This window comes from Schistosoma haematobium, chromosome 3 (genome assembly GCF_000699445.3).
Source record: "Schistosoma haematobium chromosome 3, whole genome shotgun sequence".
NCBI classification, from domain to species: domain Eukaryota; kingdom Metazoa; phylum Platyhelminthes; class Trematoda; order Strigeidida; family Schistosomatidae; genus Schistosoma; species Schistosoma haematobium.
Window position 1 is genome coordinate 8,719,803 of NC_067198.1, and position 17,247 is coordinate 8,737,049.

Consider the following 17,247-nt stretch of genomic DNA (forward strand, 5'->3'; position numbering starts at 1 on the left):
TGTTTTGAACTAGCAGCAAACAGAAACACAACCTTCTAGAACTAATTATATGATTAAAGTGATTTTAAAACATGCTATTTATTATTGGTTAAACTATTTGTTTTTATCAAATTCTCAAAAATGATAAATTTGTAACTTCAGTGGAAGAGTGAACAACCTTTTGATGAACGTTCTGAACTGGTCATGATCGTGTTCTCAACAGTGACCAATTTTAAGATGATAATTTATGAAGTTACAGTGTGAACAAGCTTCTAGTGAAATTAAGCGCGTTTGAAGTGAAACATATTTTAGCAGTGATAGGGAATGATGGTCGAATGATTTTTAACTAAAGTATACAAAAAAAGATGATTAATCAGATTTCTAAAGTTTATTCACTGACAGCCAAGACCGATGGTTTCAAGATCGACCTCTGATAGATCATGGAGAAAGAAACATTTATTTACTGAATCCTATCTTTCAACTGTTGTTCAGCTATAAACAGTCCATGATGTAAATTATGGATTGGAAATTCCATCTGTAAGTAATGCACTTTTAACAAGTTATTAATGTAATGAGAAAACGATATTTATTATTATATATAAATTGAATTCACTTGGTATTGTTTACTTCAATCTTCTCATTGATGTTTACGACTGCAATTGATCAGTCTGTTATTGGCATATGTGCATTCAGCGAATGGCCTCGATATTGACTTAATTCACAAGCATTTTAAACAAAGGTGAATAGTGGCTAGCAGTGTAATCCAGGACGCATGTTTCGTCCTATTTAGAACTAATCAGCTGTATGTACCTGCATCTCAGAGTTGATACATTGTTTTCTCGACATTTTCTCATTAATATCTCCTATGTACTGTTTTGTAATCTATCATTCTTAGACGTTTTTGGTGTATCATTTATATGTTAGAACAAAAAAATCAGTATTTGTCCTAAAATCTATATTTGATCTTTGTATATCACTATACTTATAGAAGTATTCATAAAAATTCATATTACTTTTAAATGTTCATATTTATTTATTGATGTTTTATAGCATTGAATTATAGTGGTCGATTTTTAGTTTCCAAGTGATTTCTTTTTCAATGTAAATACTGATAACCAGCAGAAAAAAACACTTTATTATTTCAAACTTAATAAATAAACTGATGCTGTCACTATATAAGATTATAATCCAATAAATAAAATACAACTATAAGGAAATAAGAAAAACATGCATTGTTAAGTATAAAATATAAATAAAAGAAATATTTTTAAACCGAGAAGAATCAGATTACAATGATTCTATAAAAAGGAGTGATTTCATCAAAATTATCAGTAATGCATAAGTTTATGTCTATAACTGCAATCTGATGACCTTTTATTACATGGATATATATATATATGTTTATTATCAACCACATTAGCCTACCTGTTCTTAAATACTAAGACTGATTTTTGAATTAGTTAGATGATTGGTTGAGTCTGTTAACTAATCAAATTTCAAGAAATTTCATGTTATATAAATCTTGAAAGTTATTCATTTATACAATTATGATATTGATAATATCATAATGAAATATAAACTTCCAAGAAGTAATATTCAACAAATCATTATGATCATTATTTTTATGATTCCATTCATACACTATCAATGAAGTTCAATAAAAAGTCTACTGAAATAGCTGCAAATAATCAATGTCCTCAGAATTTCGATCTTACATGTGAGTTTCATTTGAATCCAAGTAATCATCACCCAAATGTAAATTTAATGAATTCTAGTTTATCTAATTCTGTAGATAAATCAGTATCTAATCCAATATGTAATGACTCATATTTATATGATACAACCATAAATCAATTGTTGACTTTGAAATCGGCTACTATCAAGAAACCACATACAAATACATCTATTTGTTCTAAAACTTCATTTATTTCCAAAACACAAGATCCATTCAATACAATAGGATATGAAACAGGTCAAGTAAACACAAATCATGAATTTTATCCTGAAATAATCAAATGCGATAGTAAAACATTACCATTGTGTAAGTTACAAAGTAAAACAATACCATATATGCAAACAGTACCACATTTCATATATATAAGTAATCCTAGTAATGATAATAATAATAATACGGATGGTAATAATCAAATGACTGAATTAAATACATTTACTTCAACTAAAAATATTCCATTTGCTCAACCAGTAAACTATGAACAAGTAATAAATAGAAATTGTGAGCATATATTAGAGAATAATCAGTATATCTGTCCTAATATTTGTATTAATTCATCATCAACATCATTATGTGAATGTAAAAGAGGTGATAGTGATTTTGATTTTAGTAATATTCTATTTAATAATCCTCCAGATTATTATCCAATTCATAAAATTCACGGTCATCAACAATCAATTCATGTACAAACAGAACAACAACAACAGCAGCAATATGGATTTAGAAAATTTATAACACATGAGAATAGAGATGAAAAATGTAATTCAGTGACATCATGTATGATAAATTATGAAGCTGGTGAAAATGTAACACGTTCAAGGATAAATTTGTCAAAATATTTTAAATGCTGTCATAGGTATGTTATGAAGAGTGAATAAAAAAACAAGTTTTTTGTTTGTTTATCGATGATATCGTGTAGGAGACAAACAGTTTAATATTAGAAGGCGTTATGTGGTTATTATAGTGATTTTAATATTCGAGATCATGAGTCAACACCGTTGAGTGCCCTTCTAGTAGCTTAGTAGTTGAGCGCTCGTGCGCGAGACTGATAGGTCCTGGGTTCGAACCTGGCGACGCGGAATCGTGGATGCACACTGTTGAGGAGTCTGACAGTAGAACGAAACGGCCATCCCGTGCCTCCATATTTTCCATGGTGGTCTGGCTTCAATTGACTCATGACCTCAACTATTAAAATAAACAATTACTAACAATACAACATTGTTGCTGCTATGTTATCTATTTTATATACATGTGAATCATTCAGTTATTAAAACCAAAACGAATCTATCCATTTTTATGACTGCACTGTAGACTCTGTCATCCCAAGCATTCTTATTACCATATATCATTCTCAGTCCCAAATTCTATTCTAAAAATATCAGAATACTGGATATAGGATAATGTGAACCGAAGGAATTTACAAAATGATGATATTAAGACTATTTTGTAGTCGTAAGATATGGTGGCATTGATCTAAATTATTAATTCACATGTAACACATTAATCGATGATATTTGAGGAAGTCGACCGAAGAAAACATTCAAAAGGCATGGAAAGAAACATCAAGTAAACACTGTATGAAAACAATAGCATGAGAATGAAACTAGCAAAACTTTAAATAAGGTCGGATGGTGTACTCTGATGTAGTAGTGAATCTATTTTAATTATAATATTCAGGTTAAAACCAACATCATTTAAACAAAATAGTGATGATAAGACAAATGAACATAAGGATGTAACCATATTTAGCTGAATAGTAAAATATATAGGCAAATTACAAGTCTTATTCCATACACTCATAATACATATTTTTACCGATTTGAAACCATTTAATTCAGAATGACAATTACAGTTGATGCCGGTCACAATAATTAGAATAAATTAATGTATATTCAGCTGTAAAAATGACGCTTTCTAGTATATAATCAATAATGGTAAAAAAACAATAGAACACAATGTATACATTATTTCTGTTACCATGAGCTCACATTGTTATTTTAATGTTGGGATTAATTTAGATAAGTAAACAAAAATAAAGAGAAAAGGCTTTGCTGCTATAATGTATAAAAAACAAACAATAAATGTTTACTATTTATTTGAATTGACCTCAAATAGAATTTAAAATGATGTAATTCGCTTGGAATGAATACGAAAAAGAAATGATGGTTAAATAAATATAAAAGTTGTTTTGATAGTAGGTTAATAGTAAACATGTAAGTTAAGTGACTTTTAAATTCACTTGGTATTGTTTATTTGAATCTTCCTATTGATGTTTATGACTGCAATTACACATGAGAATAGAGATGAAAAATGTAATTCAATGGCATCATGTATGATAAATTATGAAGCTGGTGAAAATGTAACACGTTCAAGGATAAATTTGTCAAAATATTTTAAATGCTGTCATAGGTATGTTATGAAGAGTGAATAAAAGAAATAGATTTTTTGTTTGTTTATTTATCATATCTTATTGGGAATATATGCATAATGTGCGTATTGCTTCAATATTGTATTCAGTCACAAACATTAGAAAAAAAGATGGATGGTGGAAAGATGCACATATACCAACAAGTGACTGATCAATTGCAGTTCTAAACAACAATCGGAAGATACAAGCAAACAACACCAGGTGAATTTAAACTTCATCCAATCACACAAGCGAGCGGCTATCAGGACTCAGCAGCTAAGTAGACAATGTGATAGCATTTGGAACGAACGGTACTGGATTCAAGTCCTGGAGTGAACATTAACTCTGATATGTAGGTACATCCAGCTGACGAGTCCCAAATAGAAAGAATTGGAGTGCGTCCTGGATTCCACTGTTAGCCACCATTCATATTTACTTAACTGACTTTAATTTAATTGTGGTTTATATATATTTATCAGCTTAAAAAATGATTATTTTTAAGTAATCTCTAGTAAATTGTGACCGTGGAAAATATTTGTAAGATCAGTTTCACGGAGATAAGGTAACTCATTAATAACTTTTAAAGTAAACCCCTTATTTGAATTGTAATGCTTTTCGGTTTGATAGAATCTACAACATAACAATAAATATTGATGTTTTGTCATTTAGTCTTAGTAATTTGAAATTTTGACATGATAAAATTTCAAGGAATATATTAGAATACTTTACGCTGAACTCCATACCATGATTTCCACAAAAGGATTATTTAAAGTAAAATAGACAGTCTATTTCTTAATAACATTTAATTAGATTTATAGGTGATACACATTGCATGATGAAATCTGTCGAACATTTATTAAATACCATGGAACACTCGAGAGTCATTTATTCTAGTATAATTATCAATAAAACACACTTAAAATCCCCTCAGGTTTCAAAACCAGAGTATTCAGATTTTATGGCTAGTGTTTTACTTCCACACTAGTGAGTTAAAATTAAGTGGTCTGAATTTTCAACTTTATTATAATTACAGCATAACACGAAAATCCTTGATTGTATTTTGCTATGACTGCCACAATCTACTTCATTGGGCGAAACTTTCTACTAGAATTTCAGGAAGTCAACTATGAACCACATGAATATAATTCTTCTAAAATGTCTGTAGTGTTTCGTTGATTTGAAGGTGGTATTATTTATGTAATAAAATCAGCTGAGTGACGATGTAATCATCGAACTTACTGAAAAGTTTTTTTGTCTGAATATGCATTTACTTATCAGTACTCGAATATTATCAAATTGTAGAGAATGCCACTTAAAAACAAAAGTACTTTTACAAAGCTTTCAATGTAAGTAAATTAACATAAAATTAAATGTATTTAAGTAATATAACAAAACTTTCACTGAAATCAACTCTCATCAAATGATTTATAATTTGTTAATATAAATTATGATTTTTCTAATTTAGGTCAGAGATAATTTGATCATTATTAATCTGTATGAATAATTGACATATTATCATTTAAAGCCATTTGTAAACACATGAAATATACCACTGAACTTTGGCACATTCATGAATATCTTTGAATAATAGGTAGTTATAATTTAAAATCCATTAAATTATTGACATGATCTACGAATTAAATAAGACAATTTGTCGTGTATTATTTAGCTTGCAGATTAGCTGGTTAAGCTAGGTCTTGAAATGTATTAGTGAATTTACATTTCTAATTAAATTTCGTTCAACGAAATACCATTGGTGCAGTAAGCACGCATTTAATGTTTACATTACTTTATTCTTGATCAAAAAAAGCGTGTACATTTAATTTTAAACATCGGTCTTGTTATGCCATTTATCTTTAAATACTGGAAAAATACGACTATACGTTCATGAAAACACTCAAGGTTAATATGTTTCCAAATAAGACTTAGTCGGAATTAATAAACATTTATGAATATTATTCAAGAATACAGAAAAAGATTTTTGTTTATCACACTCAGTTTATTCATAAAAGTATTTGTTACCACCTTCAATTCTATAAATGGTCATGTCATTCCTTGTCTTTCTTTTACATTAATCATTACAAATGTTTTATACTAATTTTTACGATGACAAAATTATTGTAACATTATACCACTAATCTCGTGAATACTGATTAAAATAGAATGAAGTTTTTGGTGTAATTAATATACATTCTAACAGCAGTCCTCAATACTTCCATACTTAGTGACATATAAAGATCAAAATGTAATGTAATATTCAACAGTATTATTCCCAGTCTGTAGGTTCCATTGATTATTTAACTATAAATAACCAGCATTGTTTATTAATAAATAAGCAGAAATGATATAAGTTAGTTATAATAATAAAATGTCCTACTCATGTTTCTTCAGCTTTTATTCCAAACAGAAATTAATATAAATACTTCCTTATGTTATAGATAAATTTAACGGATGGTACACGTTTATGATTACTTTAAATTTATGGACTAAATCTAGCTTAAATAAGAAACTTAAAAAATATATTGTAAAGTCACTTCTACTATATTTACAATAAGTAACCAACATCCTACATGGAACTAAGTACAAGAGCTTTCATTTATAAGCAAAGATAGATATTGGCTAGCAGTGGAATCCAGAACGCGCTTTTCGCCCTAGGTGGGACTCATCAGTTGGATGTACCTGCATCTCAGAGTTGATGTTCACTCTGTGACTCGAATCCACTATCATTCGCTTCAAATGCCATCGCGTTAAGACAAAACGCGCGTCCTGGATTCCACTGCTAGCCACTATCCATCATTGCTTACAAATAGCTTGTGAATTAAGGCAATATCGAGGCAAACGCACAGTATACATATATGCCAATAACAGATTGATCAATTGCGGTCTTAAACCTCAATGGGAAGATACGAGCAAATCAATACCAAGTGAAGATCTTTCATTGTTCTGATGGGTAGAAATTTTCTAGTGAAATGCATCATAACTGCAGTTAACAGTTTGTTTCATAGTTATTCAATTACACTATTAAGCAGGTTGAAAACTTAGACAAACTTGGTTTACAATACTGTTTGAGTTTCATTTATTTTTCAAATGAACTAAGTTTACATAAACAATATACAGGAAAGTAAAATTAAGAAAATTGACTATAATAGAAAATAAGTTCTAAAATATAACTTTATTAATTAAGCAAATGATAATGGTGATCAATAGTCCCCCTGAACAAAACTATTCTTGTTATTTCCATATAATTGATAGGTGGCAGAACTCTCTATAATTATATATTGATTCGCTAGAATTTTTAGCGATACATTCTGACTTGATAAACATCAATACTAACAGAATTTTTGTTTAAAACGTTACAGAAAATGATAGCAAATGAAGCTGAAAACGACCATACTACTTCCCTTTTTTATACAATCATGTGATGATATGTTCTATAAAAAGGGATAGTTCCTCATTTATGATCACATCAGGTTATGTTTGGCTTTTATGAGAATCGATAGATTTAACTGAACTGTTATAATAAACTCTTCAGTATTTAAAGCAAAAATTATCAGCATATGAAGCAAGGGTAAAATACTAGAAAATAGTGAGGTATATATATATATATATTTTCCACGTGAAAGACTAGTCCAATCATAAAACTATAAACCAAATTAAGTTTGAGTATTTAGGTTTACTCTTAATCGATAACGACTTTCAAATATAGGGATCCTAATTTTGAAAACTTCAAACAAAATTGTAAGAATCAGGTACATTTCACATTTTCGATGCTATATAATGATACAAACACAAAATTACTAACGGTACAAGGAAGTTTTACTGTTTCTTTTGGTCGTAAAGATCTTACATTATTTAAAATGAGCATAACTTGAACTAACTAAATATGTTTATAATAGTAGCTATAAAACTGTTATGCAGTACTTAGTTAGTCTATTAAAATGTTACATTGAACAATAAATAAATGATTAATTTAAAAATTATTCATTCATGTAAACGTCTACACAATCTGTACTACTCAGTAAAACTTTAAACCTACATCTGTATATATTAAAAAAAGGGTAAATGGTAAATATAAGTGTTTAACGACAAAACGATTATAAACTCTATTTGTCTTACAGTTATCAGTAATGAACTATTAAACATATTTCATTGGATGAACGGTTTAACAGGATAGGCTTAAAGAAAATCAAATATAATCTGTATTAACTCAGTTATTAAACGTTGAATTATGACGCGATACAAACAAAACGAATACTGAAATAATGTAGACATTCCGATAAAAGTGTACAAATCATGAACTAGAGTAATTAGGTATTAAATCAGTTTGCTGCAATTCATTTATCAATCAGTAATCTGGATGGAATTAAAACGGCTTTCCAAGTAAATTATCCCAAAATATTTCGTTTCAGACGGTCGCAAAGTTAAGAACTTTCACGACTAAGAATCATAAAAACGTCACATCGTAACTATAGGATCCATCAGGGTTGCCCCTTTTTACAACGTTAAAGGGGATATAAATTAACGGAATAAGTTATCTTGACAAATAAATACCATTGAAGAAATACAATATTATCTACCGGCTCATACATTGAACTTCACTTTTAACCAGTTTTAAAATAGTATCAAAGAGACGTTCAGTTCTCATAGTCAACAGTCGCCATTTTGCAATATAAATAATTTACAAAATAAATTGTAATTCATATTTATTGCTTTAGTGTTTAACAGACTTGTGTTTCATAAACCCTTCAAAAACATGAACTTTCTTATATGAATTTTATTATCATTAGATTATTTCTAAAACCTTTCTGAGATTATTCATTGCACTGTACTTGTATTTAATCTATAGAGTGATGTTCCTAATAGGTAATTGATTTATCTATCATATTATAATCATTAGGCCTGTATTATCAATATTATATGCGATTATAATCATCAGTAGGTTACAAGTTAGTCTGATAATTTGTAAATCAACCAAACCGTATGCAAATACGTGTTTGTAATGAGGCCACACTATCTAATAACAGTACATATATATATGAAAACTAATTTTATTCAATCCTTCCAAGTATTTTTTTGATATAATCACTAGTAAGCTGAAATTATACACGAAAATTACTGACCGGCGCCAAACTAATTATGAAAATTAATAGATTTATGACTATTGATGAAACCAGTAGGGTGTAAATCAATACTGCTGAGCTAACTATTCAAAGAAGTATGATACGAATGAGTTTTTACGTAACATGATTAGTGCATATTCCAGAAAACGTGTTGCAATTTTCATGTTGCAATATATATATTAAAGCTACTATAGTTTATTAAGTTCCACAACTAAATATTCAACAGGAAGTAGTCAGTTGTCTGCAATTAACAATTTACGTCAATGAATCTATTAAACAATTGGCTATTTATAGTTTAATCAAAAACTCTAATGAATATTATTTATAATGCATTCTTGATTAAATGTATTAACACATGATTACATAATTTTGTACTAGAACATTCAACCAATTCTGAATAAAATTAATTTATTCAATTTGGATTTGTGAATATGAATGCACATTAGAATTCTTGTGTATCGACAGTTTTTTTTAGGGAGGAATAATGATACTTAAGAATATAAATGTTATTACTTATTATTTTATTTATTTGAATACATAAATATCGGTATAAAGGGGCACCGAATACATATGCGCCACACAAGTCACTTGATTTGTATGTGGGCTGTGATACTGCTTGAGTGCTCAGACCAAAGCAGGTGGTTTTCTTAAGGGACCACACCCAGAGCCTTTGACCTACAAGTCGAATACAAAAGACAGTGGAGCAACGTCAGGAGATGCAGTCTCATAGTAGCCGGTGACCAATGATTAGCTCATACGCCATTTCTTGCCTCACGATCCCGGAGCCCATGTGCACCATTGATTTGGAATGGGGGTTTTCGAACTCCCCTGGGTAGAACTTACGTGTCCACCATCTTGATTAAAGCGCCGGACACTCGCTTTTCATCCTCTCAATTTAATTAACAACACCTCTACCGTGAGAAGGCAGTTAGTAGGAGCTATTTTGTAACTGAAATGAAATGAAAAGTCATTTTAGTAAAAGAAAACATGAACAAAACATACAAATGCCTTATTTAAGTGTGTTGTATTTTTTTAAAAAGTTTGTGCTGTAAAAAAACATTGAATAACTGTCCCAATCGGTTTTTCACATTTTGAATTTTAAGTATTTTTCCAATATAGTTCTATAGAGCAATTAGAAGACTTAGTTGGTCTGAAAAATGTGATGCAAGTTTTGTAAAAAATCAAGTTTTACCTTTTCAGATGCAATTTGGCTCTTTAGATTAGCAAGTTTATGCAAAACGAAGGGAGTCTTCTTTCTAAGTCAATTTAGAGGTCTTACATTGGGTAACAAATTTCAAATCCAAAAATTAGCATTTATGGATTTGATGTGCTTTAGACAAATAATGACTGGGGTATATAAGTCAATAAGATAACCAAATATTCTTGAAAATTTTTTTAATATAACACTGTAAAAGGTTATTCACAGATTATGTCGTATTTCACCAGAGCTGAATCTTTTTTTAGCTAAACTGATCTGAAAAATTAAATGAATTAAACCTATTTATATAGAAACGACATGACAGGTTGCGTAACAGTGTATAATGAGTCGTTAGAGAGTAAAATAAGTGGTTAGTAACAATAGTAATATAGAGAACTAATCAGTTAAACTGCCGCATATATTCATCAGGACTGGATGTCATTCTAGATTCACTGATGAAAGTCTGAAAACAAATTGTCGATATCAAGGAACGCTTAAATTTTCAGGCCTAATTCTGTAAAAAATTCCATAGAGGATATGGAAATGTTGAGCGAAAAGACCTTTAGAATATTTTAGAAAAACATTTCACTCTGCTAGGCTTCGTATTGTCTTTTCCAACCAGTTTCATTGGCATATTAATGGTTAAACCTTCACGTTAGGCTATAAAGTTGTGAATCTACGAGTTTATTTGATCTTGTGATGAAAGTTGTATCAAGTAACCAAAGTTAGCGCCTTCCAAACACATCCTTAAGCGTTATCCTGTTTACTTTCTCAAAAGGAAACAGGAAGTAATCAACAGATGAATATTGGAACATTGTCAATTCTGGTTACATATCTTTACTATGAATATCTTTAAAATTAACTATGTGATCAAAATTTTTGACTTAAAAGAAGATTTACCAATTTATTAGAGAGAGTTTAGCAATTATTTAGTACAAACGTGATCTCTGTTCAAGGTCACACGGTAATAGTGCTTTAACGGTTCTAGTTTTTATATTCGGTAACCAATTACTACTAACCTCTTCAAATTTTCATCGGTTGCTATCAAATTTCAAATTGTTTATTTCTTTGATTACTTCTTTCATACTCATCAAGTAGACAGTTATCTTCCATATCTTTGATCTTGAAACTATTTTTCCGATTAACGTTTTCATTTTATTTTTATATTATTGTATGACCAAGTTGTGACACTTAAAATTTCCGTACAATTTTTAATGTTATCAATTTTTGTTTTGCAAAAGATCACTTTTACAGTAAAATAATAATGAATACAGTTAACTGTAGAGTTTCATTAAGCGATATCATTCATAAGAATATGCTCTTCACATAATTGGTTGTATTTTATCTGACTAGACTTTATTATTTTGGTTATCTCATTGAAATTAGATTTTCGGAATATTGCAACTCGGGAATAAAATAAAGTGGGTTCCGATTATTATTGTCACGCTTAAACTATTTAATTGCCTTGACATTTCCAACATAATTAGGAAATCATTCTTCCCAAGAGAAATAAGTGAAAGTAAAGAGATTAAATCAATCATTTTTGCAGATATCAATGGAATTGACATCCCCTTTATCATTGATAATTTCTAGCATGACTAAGCATATATAAAGCTGAATCTTGGCTCATAGGTTCAAACCTGACAAAAAATCCAATCTCTTTTTGACAGTGAGTTGTGTTGTCAGCAACCTGGGAATCATATTAAAGCAGAAGTAATAACCATAAGCATTAGAAAACCATACTTCAGTATTCAAAACACGAATACTGAGCCTCTGATCTTTCATTGAACATCTTCAAGGTTTTCATGTTAACGTACAGCTTACTTATAAAAATTTATTGTTCAACTTTAAGCAGTGATCTTAATTAACTAAGCACAAATAAACTAATGAACACTAGGAAGTGATTTCAATTGGTTATGGAGGATACTACTGACTTTGTCAATGATTCAAATCATGACCTTTAATCTATCTGTATATTAAATTTTAAACACCTCTCTCAAAGTTATTACTTTAATTCTTTGTTAAATATGACAGTTCATTAAGTGTCAAGTAGATTGAGATTACTTTATAGTTAATCTTAACAGATAGACAAATTATTCCTATATCAAAATATGAAATCATATAAACAAACATTATTGATTTTATAAGGAATTACATAACATATATTTCACTGGTTGAAATCATGAGTCAATTGAAGCTAGACCACCATGAAAAACTTGGAAGCACTGGACGGCCGTTTTGTCCCAGTATGGGACTCCTCAGCAGTGTGCATCCGCGATCCCGCCTCATGAGATTCGAACCCAGGATCCACCAGGCACTTAACCAACTAGACCACTGAGCCGGCATCCAACATATATTTCATTAAACATGAAACTATAATTGATAGCATTTCATATTATTTAACAAAAATACAAAATGGTAATCTTATCAGAAAAAATCTATTCAAATAATTATTATAACTGTCAAAACTTGATTTATGAAATAAAAAAGAGAAAAAAAATTAACAAATTAGGTCTATAAATGAAATGGTATAACATATATGAATCTAATTTAAATACTGAATAAAATAGCACTACATAATGTTACTTATTGTTGTTATGTTATATCCGTTTACTAATGTATTTCAATGTTCAACATTGTCATTTATTCGACAAAATAAAACAAACAAAAACACGTTTAATTTAAGAAAGCTTCTCTTTTTTTTCAAGTTAAACATTATTTATTCTCATGACTGAACAATGAATTTTTCAATGTTTCCTTAAAATGAAAATTTCAAGACAATAATGTCTTGATATGATTGTTAAGTTTTAGGAAATGCAATGACATATGTTGTTCTAGTAAGTTCATTCAGCCATTTGTAAAACTATTGTATAATGAACATCAACTATTCAGGATTTAATTGTAACAATAATAGTTCAATTTACTAATTAAATGTTTTTATTCGTATTTCTATTGAATCATACAGAACTTAAGTTAAGAGATAGTAACTCACTGATGACAATGGTGGACGGTGATGCAGTTTCGTGAGTTGGTTGAAGTTAGACATGAACACCGTTATATACCAACCGGCTCTGTTGTCCAGTGGTTAAGAGCTTGCGCGCGAGACTGATAGGTGATGGGTTTAAATCCCTTGAGGAAGGATGGTGGATGCACAGTGCTGAGGAGTCCCACAGTAAGATGAAACGGCCGTCTACTGTTTTCAGGTTTTCCATGGTGATTGCAGTTAAATTAATCAGGAAACAGTGAATAAATAGTTAAAGCTACCTAGAAGTACTAATCCATGACCAAAAAGTATAATAATCTAAACATTTTCGAATTTAGGATTATAATGAAAACTTTAAAATAGTCAATAAAATTTAGTGATTTACATTTTCAATACCTCCCTAGATCAACTATTGAGTGTCATCATTAAAAGGCACTTTTCCAAATGTAATCAGAATTAATATACTGAAATTCTTACATTTTAACGTTGTAAAAGCTCAGTAAAACATTATATTCCAAATGAGGCTTATTTCTTTGAAGGTTATAAAATCTCAGATGTCAGATTCAAGATTCAAAATTTACGTAATTGATTACATTTACAACTTTCATGATAAATAAAAAGTGTACGGTTACTAAAGATGAAAGATTCTATCAAGATTTTAAAAAGTTCTAGTTTCACAGCTTTCGACGTTGCATTTTTGTAGTCAGTTCAGTCATTTTCAACAGGAGAAATAAATAAATCAAATGTTTCAGAGTTTGGAAATTAAAGTAGAAATAACTACACTCTTTATTATTAAATAAGTAAAATCCATTGAAGTTGTGTAATGATTATAACCCTTACTCGTTATAATATTGTGACAGCTCTCAGTTTCGTTCTAAAGTGTTTATGATACAGTGCATTTCAGGTCATGTAACTATGACTGATTATATAAACACCTATAGTGTTGTGATTGATGTTGCCGATTTTATCATTATGGATACTATGATATTAATGTTGTTGTCATCCATTCGATTGATCAACATATCTTGTAACATGAATTTCAATCGACTACTTACCAAAGTTTTCTTTTGGTGGATTTAAACAAACGATATCACATTTAGTGCTTCTAATACTTAACGTATTTTTAGCGACCTCTGTAACACTATTATTATCATTGTTATTATATTCTAAGTATTACTTCTAACAAACGTAATGTAATAATGTTAATATTAATATTAAAACATTCATTTCGATCAACGGTGATTGAATAACAAATATACATATATATATATATATATATATATATATATATATATATATATATATTCTCTAATTAACAGATTCATATCACATACCAGCTAAGTTAATAAAATAATAATAATAATTTATTATCATACATCAACCGTAGTAAAGAAATCAAAGTGTACTTTCGACATTAATTCTCTTGTCATTAAAAAGATATACATCAGTATACTTAAATTCCGTTTCCATCCAGCTAAAACAAGAAATCATTTGACATTGAATGCAAAAAAGGGTGGTCATTGAAATACAATCTATTTACATGGTTATTACATGCAATTAAATTATAAACCATTGAAATTTATTTTATTCAAAGATTTATCAACTTGGATTATTACACTTCACTATATCATGAAAAATGAAGTAAAGGTTATATTCTGTGATTGAAATGAATGTTTGTATACTATTTCAGAAATTTAGAAGACGACTGAAACACTGGATTACGCTTTCAGTCCCTCTATTTTCCAAAAGTAATAGGTTAATTTCAATAGTTGAGATCATGAGGCAAGTGAAGTTAGACCACTATGAAAAACCTGGAAGGACTGAATAGCCGTTTCGTCCTAGTATGGGACTCTTCACCCCTTCTGATAGTAATAAATTAACTTGAAGATATAAAATGTTGACTTGGCGTTGATAGAATATTTTGCTGTATAATACTTTACAAATAGTTATTATTCAAAACGATTGTCTACATTTCTGTCAGTTGAATATGATAAGTAATTCATCGAAAAAGCACTCAGTAATATCAAAAAGTGTTTTGTGGAGACTAATTTGGGAAATATACTTTTCATCAGAAATTTGTATTGGAGAAAAAAAAACATCTTTTTGACAGTCAGTACACTTCTATTTATAGTACAGGATTCTACTTCTAAATGATTTTACTAAAATTGTAAATGTGAACTATTGTATCCCTGCTCAGTGTTATGTACAAACTAGTTTAAAAATGGAATCTGAAGGTTCTTCACTTAAGCAAATGTTCACGTTTCAAGAATCTTATATCGATTCATTGATCCAGAGATTATAATGATTCACTAAGTGATGTCTACATGTTCGATATGATATTTTCTATGAATTCAATCCACAAACTATAGTTCCGTTAGGGTTGATAATGATGAGATTATTATATATATTTTATAGTTAATATATAATTGTGAAACAATTAAATAAGATTAAATAATTAACACAATATTCCTTATTAATGGTTAGCACTGACTAACTGTGAATATTAAGGAATACATTCATTAGAGAATGGTCGCAAAGGACAAAAATGTTTGTATTAATTTCAACGTTTTTACTATGAATTGTCTTTAATTAACATTCAATAAATGAATCTTTTATATTAATAAATTGGGTGATAATAAAATTTGCTTTTACAAATATGAGTTCAGAGAAGGGATCTCTTTTCCACGAATTTATTATCAAGCTGTAAAATCGCATATATATGTATATATAAGGATTTCTTTGTTAAAGTACTAGTCCCTTGAGGAAATGTGAACAAGGGATAACTAACATGATGAGATAAGCTTCCCGTCCGGTCGCCTCAATATGCATCTACCAGTTCACTTGCTCTTGTGGAGAAAAATACATTAGCCGTAGCTAGCGCTCGCTTTCAGTTCGGATACGGGAACATGTTCCAGTGTAGTTCCATAAGGATGAGAGGAAATCAGACAGAAGTTTCAGACTTGAACATCTAATCTACTGTAATCACTCTACTAATACAAAGGCTGATTTTAAGGTCGTATATACGATTCTTCCAAATCCACCTGGATCTCTTAGGATGCAACTTCTAAAAATAACCGAGGCTCTTAGCATTTATGAGGTCAAGCCAGAACTATGCCTACAAATAAAGTACGTCATATCGTTACTGTTGCCTTAATTATTATTATTATTACATTTCTCCCTTTACTTATATCTCATATTCTCATTATTTTATTCACAAGTGCTTATGATGTTACTTACAATTATTGCGACAAAAACATTTTAATCACCTTGCTTCATTCACGTTATAATTCGTAACTAACTTATTAAGTCTATTATTAGTATTATTATTATTCATATTGCGCAATCTAGTATTATAATCCATCTCTTACATCATCTTGGTTATTCATTGGTCACATTTCCTTTAACCAAAATATTCTCATATATATACGACTATACAGCTTGTTAACAAATTCGTTTAAAAGAGATATCTTCGCTGAACTTCATGTTTTTAATGTTTAAATGGAAATTATCTGTCAAATATGAGTTCAAAAGAATACTGTACTTTAATCAATAATTAGAAGAATAATCAGTTAAATGTTACATTTTATTTGGAACTTGTCAATGGAATATTCCAACTTTTATGCTTGATCTAGTTTACTAAGTAACGGTAGTCAACACTTATTTGAAAAATAAAATTTTTTGTATTACTACTTTTCTTACCTATAGGGTTCTCTAAAAAAAGTCTATTATGATGATCTGCAGGTTCATTTAGCTAATTAGTTTCATCTAGAATGTAAACTATATTCTGTTTTTTTTGCATGAGTTTACCTGGAATATCGTTATTTTGTG

General features: G+C 29.3%; 1 protein-coding gene across 1 annotated transcript in view; it reads left to right on the forward strand.

The window, feature by feature from the left end:
- Positions 1 to 1,455: 1,455 nt before the first annotated feature.
- Positions 1,456 to 17,247, forward strand: part of ASIC4_1 (acid-sensing (proton-gated) ion channel) — a 50,537-nt gene continuing 34,745 nt past the window's right edge. Inside the window, exon 1 of the mRNA XM_051212937.1 lies at positions 1,456 to 2,567. Coding sequence (XP_051068864.1) covers positions 1,627 to 2,567 — 941 coding nt within the window. The 5' untranslated portion in view covers positions 1,456 to 1,626. The remainder of the gene's footprint in view (positions 2,568 to 17,247) is intronic.